This window comes from Nycticebus coucang, chromosome 21 (genome assembly GCF_027406575.1).
Source record: "Nycticebus coucang isolate mNycCou1 chromosome 21, mNycCou1.pri, whole genome shotgun sequence".
NCBI lineage: Eukaryota > Metazoa > Chordata > Mammalia > Primates > Lorisidae > Nycticebus > Nycticebus coucang.
The window spans coordinates 42,142,912-42,154,013 of record NC_069800.1 but is presented as its reverse complement, the minus strand read 5'-3'; the positions used below and the strand labels follow the sequence as shown (position 1 = coordinate 42,154,013).

Here is an 11,102-nt window from a genome sequence, read left to right as displayed (position 1 = left end):
TTAGAGTCCAGGACTGCCCCACTCCCCAGACACTCAGGCACGCACAGGTTCATATACACATAGGCTGACATGCAGCCAAAGACACCAAGCAGGCACACACAATTGGTACAGTTACGCGTATGTATTTGTATATATGTTTAGTTGGGCCATATAAAATTGCCAATCTTCAGCTCGGTGCCCGTAGCTCAGTGGTTAGAGCACTGGCCACGTACACCAAGGCAGGTAGGTTTGAATCTGGCCCAGGCCCTGCTAAACAACAATAACAACTGCAACAAAAAATAGCCAGGCATTGTGGTGAGCACCTGTAGTCCCAGCTACTTGGGAGGGTGAGGCAAGAGAATCTCTTAAGCCCAAGAGTTGGAGGTTGCTGTGAGCTATGAAGCCACTGCACTCTACCGAGGGTGACATAGTGAGACTCTGTCTCAAAAAAAAAAAAAAAATTGCCGGCTCGGCGCCTGTGGCTCAAGCGGCTAAGACGCCAGCCATACATGTGAGCTGGCAGGTTCAAATCCAGCCTGGGCCTGCCAAACAATGATGGCTGCAACCAAAAAATAGCCGTGAGTTGTGGTGGGTGCCTATGGTCCCAGCTACTTGGGAGGCAGAGGCAAGAGAATCGCTTGAGCCCAGGAGCTGGAGGTTGCCGTGAGCTGTGATGTGACAGCACTCTACCCAGGGCTACAGCTTGAAGCTCCATCTCACAAAAAAAAAAAATTGCCAATCTTCAGTGGGTTTTATTTTTATTTACAAAAATGGAATCTATAATAACGTGGGCATTCGAGGGAAGTATATAAAAATACAGAGCCAGCTGGGTGCGGTGGCTCACACCTGTAATCCTAGCATTTTGGGAGGCTGAAGCCAGTAGATTGCTTGAGCTCAGGAGTTCGTGACCAGCCTGAGCAAGAGCAAGACCTCGTCTCTACTGAAAACAGAAAAACTAGCCAGGTGTTGTGATGGATGCCTGTAGTCCCAGAAAATGGAGAGGCTGAGGCAAGTGGATCTCTTAAACTTAAGAGACTGAGGTTGCTGTGAGCTATGATGATTCCACGGCACTCTACCCAGGATGACAGTGAGACTGTGTCTCAAAAAAAAAAAAAAAATACGGAGCCAGATTTGTACACACATGTTCAAGTAGCATCATTCCACAAAAAGTCAAAAGGTGGAAATGACCCAAGTGTCCATCCATGGATGATGGATAAGCAAAATGTTGTATATACATACAATGGGATAATAGTGTATAAAGGAGGGAAATTCTGACATGCTACAACATGCCTGAATCTGCTAAGTGAAATGAGCCAGTCACAAAAAGACAAAGCTATACAATTCCACTTAAATGAGGTGTCAAGAGTAGTCAAATTTATAGCAACAGAAAGTAGCATTGAGGTTGCCAGGGGTTGCAGGAGGGAGAAATGGAAACTTAGTGTTTGGTGGGTATAGAGTTTTAGCTTTGCAAGATGAAAAAGTTCAGGGGATGGATGGTGGTGGAGGTTGCATAGTAGTGTGAACGTACTTGGACACCTAAGAATGGTTAAAATGGCAAATTTTTTGTGTATTTTACCAAATTAAAGGATACAGAGAGCTGGGCGCAGTAGCTCACGCCTGTAATCCTAGCACTCTGGGAGGCTGAGGCGGAGGGATTGCTTGAGCTCAGGAGTTGGAGACCAGCCTGAGCAAGAGTGAGACCCCGGCTCTAAAAAATAGCTGGGCATTGTGGTGGGCGCCTGTAATCCCAGCTACTTGGGAGACTGAGGCAAGAGGATCACTTGAGCCTAGGGGTTGGAGGTTGCTGTGAGCTCTCACGCCACCACACTCTACCCAGAGTGACAGAGTGAGACTGTCTCAAAAATAAATAAAAAAATAAAATAAAATATAAAATAAAAAAGATAAAATATACATAGAGACAAAAATACAGACCACGAAGTAGATGTGTACATGGCTGAGGGACAAAAACGCTTAACTCAGCAACACACAAACATGCCTGCCTCCCACCCCTTCCCATCCCGATAAGACTCTGCTTCTTCAAACAAATCTGGAGATAAGGCCCTAATGAAAGCTCTACCACCTCACTGCCCCCAAGCTCATTATCCTCCCACGGCTTTGTACCTCCTGCCCCTCATGCAGCCTCCCCTCCCCCAGGAAAGGGCCTCCTTGGGGTGCCTGGTGCTCCCATTTCTGTCCTGGCACCCAGGAGAGGGTGGGATGGCTCAGCATTTCAGCTCCTGGCCTGCGGCTCACCCATGTCCTCCCTGGGTCCCTCACTTTTAGGCTCCTCAAGGATACAGCCCCAGTTCAACTCAGGGAACTGCTAAATCCCCCCAGCCCCCACTGTATATGCAAAGTTCTGTGGACACAGAAGAACCTGTGTCCTGGACGTGATCACAGACCAGATAAAACAAATGCATTGAGTGCTAAACAGGGCCGTGAGTACAGGCTTTAGGTTCCTGTACTCCCTGCTGTCCTCATTGGCTCTCGTCCCTCCGTGGAAAGGTGATGTCCCACTTCTACCTGGCCTGCCCCCCAACTGCGGCTGCCATCTGCTGACCCTCTTCTCCAGGGCAAAGCTTCATCCTTCCAAGGATAGACAGTACATACTCTGGGACCTTGTCCCTTGTTGGGGCAGAGGTCAGAAATCTGCCAGCTCCGTCTGCCTCTTGACCTTGCAATGTGTCCACTCATCCTCTGAAATAACCTTTCAACCATTTAAGGCTCAACCCTGGAAGAGGAGAGGAGGAGAGGGGTCTGGACCCCCACCAAGCCAAGAGCATCCCTGAAGTTGAGGGTGTAGCATCTGGAATGGGGCATGTCTCAGGGTGGACCTTAGCCCACTGCCCCAGCTGCACCAGGCACTTGCTAAAAAGGCAAGCTCTAAATGCCTACTCAGACCTTCTGGATCAGAGTCTCAGCATGGGGTGGAGCCCAGGAGACTGCATTTTAAAACTTTCCAGCCATTCTTGGAGTCTAGAGTGATAGCCACTGTTCCAGATCCTTGAAAGATGGGCTCCAAGCCTGGAGGGGGTAGGGTAGGGCAGAGCGCTCTAAGTGTCAAAATTATGAGCATGGAGAGTGGCAGGGTGATTGTGGGCACAGAGGTCTGGATGAGGACAGACAGGTAGTGATGTCCTTAGTGGTTCTGTGTGACACTTGTTCAGCTCTAATTTAGGGCCCAGGGTCCTTGGTGGTATGTGGAGTAGGGCTTGTGGTCAGTCTCTAAATTAGTGTTTAGGCCAAGTTATATGAGTGCGCTTGGTCAAAATGTACAATCTGCCTGCACTGGCCAGTCATCCGCGTTTTCAGTTGTCAATACATCAGCAAATCTGCCTGTATGTTCATGTCTTTTCTTGGGTGTCTTGAGTCATTTATCCACTCTGGAGTGTGTGCATGTGTGTGCATGTGCGTGTGTGTGTGTCCTTAAGTAGACACAGTCCCCTCTGGACTGTAATCCAACCACCACTGGTCCCTGGAAGGTCAGGGTTTGGAGACTTGCCAGGAGCGTGGTGGGCCTGCAGCAGGGCTGCAGGGGTGGGGCAGGGAGGGGAGGCAGGTAGCAGTGTGCACTAAGGGCCTGGCACTGCCACTTCCCTGGCAGGCGAGTCCCGACACAGGCAGACAGGTGGGGCTGACCTGACAGGTTTCAGAGGCCAGGGGCAATGGGGCGGAGCATGCCTCTGACTTAGGGTGGCAACAGTTTGGGGGCCCCACCACACACAGAGCGGTCAGGCAGGAGGAGGAACTGCTGGTATCTTCTTCCTGCTGCTCCAGCCCAGCGTGCGGGCCATGGAACCTGTGGGTGGGTGAGGCAGCCAGTGGGGCAGGTATGTTTGGAGGCCGAGGACCTGGGGGCCTAGGAGTCCAGGGCATGGCGGGACCCCTGCGAGGCCGTGTGGAGGAGCTGAAGCAGCCGTGGTGGCGGGAGAGCACGCCACTGGTGCTGAGGCACAGCGAGGCAGCCCGGCTGGCAGCTGATGCCCTCCTGGAGCGAGGTGAGGCTGCCTACCTGCGGGTCATCTCTGAGGAGCGGGAGCTGCCCTTCCTGAGCACCCTGGACATGGACTACATGACCAGCCATGTGCATGGGGGCCCAGAGCTTAGCGAGGCCCAGGGGCCTGAGGCCTCGGGGCCTGACCGCCTCAGCCTGCTCTCCGAAGTCACCTCAGGCACTTACTTCCCCATGGCCTCTGACATAGACCCCCCAGACCTGGACCTGGGTTGGCCGGAGGTTCCGCAGGCCACAGGCTTCAGCCCCACCCAGGCCGTGGTGCACTTCCAGAGGGACAAGGCCAAGAACATCAAGGACCTGCTGCGTTTTCTCTTCAGCCAGGCTCACACGGTAAGGGCCTCGTCTGTCTGTTCATTTCACAGATGTAGAAACTGAGGCCTGAGGAGGGAAAAAGGACTAGCCCAAGGCCACACAGCAACTTTAGGGCAGAATTGGAACTTGAACTTCTGACACTATTAGATCACAAGTTCCTAAAGGCTGGGCAAGTGTCTTATTTACCTTGGCAACCCCGTGGTACTCAAGAATGAGGCAGATGAGCACAGAACAGGGCATGGGCCTCGGATATTCCACAAACCCCTGAAAATGCACATGAAGTTTTGCCTGTTGGAGGAAGAGGTCCTCACTGCATCTTTTGTGTGAGATGGTTCATGGCCTTCATCAGATTCTCAAAGTTTTATGATCCCCAAACTGAGAACTTTAACCATGGAAGACATCTAAGCCACCCCCTTCACTTGTAGAGGAAGAAACTGAGGCCAGAGAGCACCTGGGATTTACCTAGGGAGGTCCAGTCAGCTGGTAAAACAGAGCTCAGGGCTCCAGGAGAGAAGGGGTCTCCGACTCAGGCCCTGGGCTGCAGTCAGGGCCCTGCTTGCTGGCCTGTGTCCCCAGTGGCTCCTTGCCCTCCTGCACTGCCTCTGCAGCTGCGCCCGAGGCAGGGAGGGCGCACTGGTGCAGGCCTCCTCAGCATGGTCTTGGAGCTGGGCTCTTAGCTCTGAGCTGAGGAGGAAAGGGCAGTGGAGGCTGCTGGACTCAGCCCTGGGGAGGGGGGCGCAGGAGAAAGAATCAGGATGGCAGGCGGGGGAGGGCACACAAATAACAGCTTCACTACTAGAGCCTGGCTTCTGACTCAGGAGACAGGGGAATGGACAAGATGACCCTTGGCAGGATTTGAGGTAGAGTTAAGCTCCTGCAGCAGAGATGAAGAGCCCAGGATGCTGGGATCCTATCAGTACCTCCAGAGCCTTCCTGGCAAGCCTGCCTGTGCCCCGGGCAGGGGAGGGCCAGGCCTGATTGGCATCGGGAATGCGGTTATTAGTGAGGCTCTTGCTGTTGTCGTCATCACCCCTGCCTCTTTGATCTTTCCTGCCTGTCCTTGTTACCCCCACCCCTGGCCAGCCTGTGCAGTGAACTAGGACACCCTGCCTTCTCACCCCTCACTTATACCCCTGCATTCCAGGCTAGGAGCCAGGCTCCCACTCTGGGCTGTCACTGACTGAGCAACCTGAGAAATGGTCCCTTTCCCTGCAGCTTGACACCCTCAGTTTAAAAAAGACAGCAGGAAAGACCATCAAGAATGGATCACATACCAATGTTGTGTATTGAGCATTTTCATATTGAATTCTCCATAACTCAGAGATATAGCTATCATCTCCATTTAACAGATGAGGAGGCTGAGGCTTCTAGAGGTTAAGTGACTCTCCCAAGGCCACATCCCTAGGAAGCAGCAGCACCCAGGTTTGCACGCAGTTCTCTCTGCCCCAGAGCCACATGTCAGACCTCACAGGTGATGGAAAGAATGTCAACTGGGGGCTTGAAGGTGCAGCGGGGCTTTCATTGGCCTCTCTGAGGCAGCCCTTTATATGGGATGGGGACAAAAGCCCCAGCCCAGCCCTCAACTGAGCAAAAAACTTGGTTCCACTTGTCATGCATGTAGGTAAGGAAGTCTGTGGTTGTCAGGTTTCATACCAGACCTCCACAGCTTCACAGGGAAACAGGCAGGGCTGGGAAAGGGCACTGAAGACCCAGAAATTTGGATGCAGCTCTGACCGCTAGGAAAGGAGCCTCAGACAGTCCCTGGGTCAGAGTTAGAGCCAGTGTTAGTGGGGAGAGTACAGGGACTTGCCAGTGTCTTGGGCTCTGGGTTTTGCTTCTGATTCCTGTTCCCCACCCCAATGTAGAGTGGGGCTTTGGACTAGCACAACTGATCCACAGATATCTTTGAGGATCTGATGACAGAGAAACACCCATACCACAGAAAAATGCACATAAATACTTTTATTTTTATTTTTTGGATATAGTCTCACTCTGTCACTGTGGATAGAGTACTGTTTAAAGCTCTCAGCACCCTAAAACTCTTGGGCTCAAGTGATCCACTTGCCTCAATCTCCCAAGTAGCTAGTACTACAGGCACCTGCCATAGCACCCAGGTAGTTTTCCTCTTTCTTAGTAGAGATGGGGTCTCACTTTTGCTCAGGATGATCATGAACACCAGAGCTCAAGCAATCCACCCGCCTCAGCCTCCCAAAGTGCTAGGATTACAGATGTGAGCCACTGTGCCTGGCTTCACACAAAAACTTAGGAGTTCAAGATAGTCAAATCTCCCTGTGCTCAAGTTAAGAGCCCCCGGGCTAGGTTATTGCTAAAAGCACTTCCATTTCAGTTGTTCTCGAAGGCTCTGGCCTCCAGAGTTTCAGTCCAGTGTTCTTTTGCTCTTTTTCTGGGACCTGGGAAAGGCTGGTCTGGTTGTGGGCAGAGCCCTGGGCAGGGCTGAGTTTTCACACCCCTCTCCCAGGTGGTGGCTGTAGTGATGGATGTATTCACCGATATGGAGCTTCTGTGTGATCTGATAGAGGCCTCAAGCCGGCGTGGTGTCCCTGTCTACCTGCTCCTGGCCCAGGAGCACCTAAAGCATTTCCTGGAGATGTGCTACAAGATGGACCTCAATGGAGGGCACCTGCCGGTCAGTGGGGGACCTATGGCAGTAACCAGGGGTGCGAGTTGGGAGTCAGGGTGGGCAGAGGAGCCAGTTGGATGGTCAGTGAACCTTGGGGGTGAATGGGAGTGGGAAACTGGGCTCCCTTAGCTGTTAGGGGTCAGGGACCCCATGGGACATAGAATGGCTTGAGTCCCACTCTCTCAAGGTCACCCCAACCTACCCCTACCCTTGGCCCAGAACATGCGTGTGCGGAGCACATCTGGGGACACGTACTGCAGCAAGGCAGGCCGCCGCTTCACTGGGCAGGCCCTGGAGAAGTTCATCCTCATCGACTGTGAGCAGGTGGTGGCAGGCAGCTATAGGTGAGCAGCAGCAGGAGGGCAGAGGGGTCTGGGCTGTGCACTGGCTGGCAAGAGCAACTGGGGTTCAGCAACTTTGAACTTCCCTCCATTCATCCCTCTCTCAGACTCAGATGGAAGCACCTGCCATGTGCCAGGCCTTGTCCCGGTCTGGGACAGGGTGGGGGGCAAGTCAACCCTGGAGGAGCTCACTCTAGTGGAAGGATCACTTTAATGCCCTTGGCATAGAAAATACCTATTGGTGTTGGAAATGGAGGGATGGTCCATTTTACAGATGGAGAAGTTGGGGGCCAAATCCATCAAACAGGGTTGGGACGAGCATAGACTCAAGTTAGAGCTCTGTCCTGTCACTGAGAGCCCTCCTGGTGGCAGAATTTGGGTCAGGTTCTGGATATGCTTCCCTGGCTGTGACCCCTCAGGGGTGTGCCTCAGGGTCCTACACCTAGCCTCCTGACCCCAGCCTCTGCCCCCAGCTTCACCTGGCTTTGTAGCCAGGCCCACACTAGTATGGTGCTGCAGCTGAGGGGCCGCATTGTGGAAGACTTTGACCGGGAGTTCCGCTGTTTGTATGCTGAGTCACAGCCTGTGGAGGGCTTCTGCGGTGGTGAGGATGCACTGACTCCCCGGGTACCACCTCCTCCCACAGACGCCCTGGTCTTCAGGCCTGACATCCCAAACTCTACATCTTCCTCACCCTCCAGTACCAGCCTCAGCAGCATCAAGCGCTCACCTCTCATGGGCCACTCCTCCTACCTCGCTCTACCAGGAGGTGGTGGCTGCAGTGATATGGGTATGGGGTCCTCATCCCCAAGCCCTGCCCACCATGAGGCCAGTGGCCAGCCCTCCCTGCATAGCCAGCTGTCTGACCCTAACCGTGGCTCCCCTCCAGGGTTCTACAGGGCCAACCTGGGCAAACTGGGGGCACACCCATGGTCCCAGTCCTCCCCTGCCCTTAATCACAATGGCACCAGCTCCTTGACCCTGGCAGTGGGGTCACCTCTGCTTCACCGCTCCCGGCCCCTCTTCTACTTCCCCCGGGGTGTTCCAGTTCTGTCCCAGCTCCCGGAGAATGGGCTCCCAGGAAGCCAGGAGCCTAGCCCCCAACGAGATCGCCAGGTACCTAGCAAAGCTCCGGAAACAGTGGAGAAGAAGCCATCTCTGAGTCAGAGCCATGGCCAGCTGGATCTCCTTGTCCCCTTCCCTAGAACCCGAGAACCAGTAGACCCTAACCCTAGGGTTTCCCCTAACTCTGGCTCCCTTCGGCCTGGTGAGCAGGCCCCAGAAGACAGAAGGTTGTTCCCAGGCCAGAGTGACAGCCAGCTGGATCTCCTGCCCCGGGCTCAGAGTGCAGGGGTTGCCCCTGAGTCAGGTTCCTTTAGACCTGGTGATCAGTCCCCAGAGGACAGGAGGCTGTCTCTAAACCATAGCCATGGTCAACTGGACCTCCTGGTGCAGTACCCCAAGGTCCAGGGCTTCAGAGTAACTCCTATAGCCAACTCCTCATCCAGGCATCCAGCCAAGCAGCATCCAGATGAGCGACGACAGACCCTGGGCCACAGCCAGCTTGATCTCATCACAAAGTTCGGCCCGTTCCGGGCAGAGGGGCCTGGGCCAGGTGGTCTCCCGGGACCAAGCCCTGCTCGCATGGCTGCAGTGGGCTCTGGGGAGAAGCGACTGACTCTGGGCCACAGCAAGCTGGATCTCATCACCAAGTATCATCAGTTACAGGGTGCCAGGCAGGGACCTGAGCCGGGCCTCCTTGGGGGTCCCACAGGTGGCCATCGCAATGGTAGTAGCAATGACCTGTTTAGGGATGAGAAACGGCTGACCTTGGGCCACAGCAAACTGGACCTCATAACTAAATACAACAAGTCCAAGTTCAAGCTGCTCCGAAGTCGCTTTGAGTCCTAGCCCTGCTTCTGGCAAGGACAGGTCCCTCCTCCATCCGCTAAGACTCTGGACTTGCTCAGGTCCCAAACTCTGGGTAAAGTTGGTGTCTAAAAGCCCAGGTCAGGCACACTTTCTGGGCTTAGGTTTTTTTTTTTTTCTTGAGACATGGCCTTGCTCTTTCACCTGGGCTAGAGTGCCATGACCTCAGCCTACCTCACAGCAACCTCAAATTCCTGGCTCAAGCGATCCTCCTGCCTCAGCCTCCCACGTAGCTGGGACTACAGGCACCCACCACCACACCTGACTAATTTTTCTATATTTAGTAGAGATGGGGTCTTGATCTTACTCAGTGTGGTCTTGAACCCCTGAGCTCAAGGGATGCTCCCACCTCAGCCTCACAAAGTGCTAGGATTACAGATGTGAGCTACCACGCCTGGCCTGGGCTCAAGATTCTTGCTTATACAAGCACGAGCACACACAAACACACACACACAGGGAAATGAAACCCACAGTTATTGGGTGCCAATTGCATGCCATGATGCTGGGCACTTCACACCAGGTAGTATCTCCTTCTTTATCCTCAAAACAGCCTACACAACGGACCACTTGTAGGTGCGTAACTATAGGATAATAGATGTTATCCTGCCTTAGAAGCTGAGGCTTAGAGAGTTTAAATGACTTACCTGGAGTCAAGTCCAAGCTGAGTAGGGACCTAGACCTGTGTCTAAAGATTGTCTTTTTTGCACACAAGATACAATATCCACAATTCACACATCCCCTTACATACAAAATACGCACATTACAGAAATGCCTCAAAGTCCATTAATATACACAGCACGTTGACAGGGCACATATACACAAACTGCACAACCACAGCCACATACAGTCAGTACACAGAGGTCCATGCGAGAAGCCAGAATACTCAGAATTTTAGTTGCAGGTTCTCAATAAATGTCATTTGGCTAAATGAATGGCTACACAGGGCGGTGCCTGTGGCTCAAGGAGTAGGGCGCCGGTCCCATATGCCGGAGGTGGCGGGTTCAAACCCAGCCCCGGCCAAAAACCACAAAAAAAAAAAAAAAAAAAAAAAAAGAATGGCTACACAAAACACCTGCATTCAGTGTACACTGTGGACAGCCTCAGGATCTACAACCTATAAATTTGCCCATAATCTGCCCCACCCCACACATACACCCAACCGGTATCTTCTTGAACCTAAGCTGTGTCCAGCCCTGCTCAGGACATACCACAGGGCTGACAAGTAAATCAGACAGAGACCCTAAGGACAAGGATAAAATGCATAAGCCGTTTGGAGAACAAGTCAGAGCTGCATGAAGTTAAAGGCTAACCAGTGACAGTCTGAAGATGGTGCAGGAAAGTTTCTTAGAGGAGGCAGCCTTTGATTCAGGCCTTGACGCATGAGGAGGTTTTGGACAGAGAGGTGATAGAGGAATTTTTGGTATAGGGAACTAGGTGAAGAGATGACCAAAAGAGGACTGAGGCAAACTGGGGAGGACAAGTGGAGCATGTGGATAATCACATACAAACGCACACACACTCTCATCCTCATCTGCATCTTGCTGTCTCTTGAAGTATGGACTGTAACAGTGAGCCCACTTCCTGAGCTCACTGCCTGCCTGGAACAGTACTCATGATACAAATCAATAAAGCAGATATGACTATGACCCAGCAGCCTGGTGTATCCTGAGCTATGCGGAGTTATGAAATGGGCACATTCAAGGTAGAGGAAGAGCACCATTCAGGCCAATTTTGGAGGGCTGCATGGAGGAGAGTGAATGGTCAAAGGAGGGCTGGGGGTTGGGGGAACTAGGGACTCTAAGCTGTGACACTCTGGGAAACGCTGGGGCTTTTGTAGATCTACAAAATGTGGACCAAGTTCATCCTGCCCAAGAGAGGCAGGCCT

At 52.8% G+C, this 11,102-nt stretch overlaps 1 protein-coding gene across 2 annotated transcripts; it reads left to right on the top strand.

The window, feature by feature from the left end:
- The first annotated feature begins 3,563 nt into the window (after positions 1-3,563).
- Positions 3,564-10,863, top strand: FAM83C (family with sequence similarity 83 member C). Of its 2 annotated transcripts, XM_053574414.1 has the most exons (5): positions 3,564-3,977; positions 4,182-4,324; positions 6,786-6,953; positions 7,167-7,291; positions 7,762-10,863. In XM_053574414.1, the coding sequence occupies exons 1-5, from the start codon at positions 3,812-3,814 to the stop codon at positions 9,197-9,199; spliced, it is 2,040 nt and encodes a 679-aa protein (XP_053430389.1). In that variant the 5' UTR covers positions 3,564-3,811; the 3' UTR covers positions 9,200-10,863. The 2 variants fall into 2 exon arrangements, with proteins under 2 accessions (XP_053430389.1, XP_053430388.1); XM_053574413.1 differs by having other exon boundaries at positions 3,564-4,324.
- Positions 10,864-11,102: the final 239 nt, after the last annotated feature.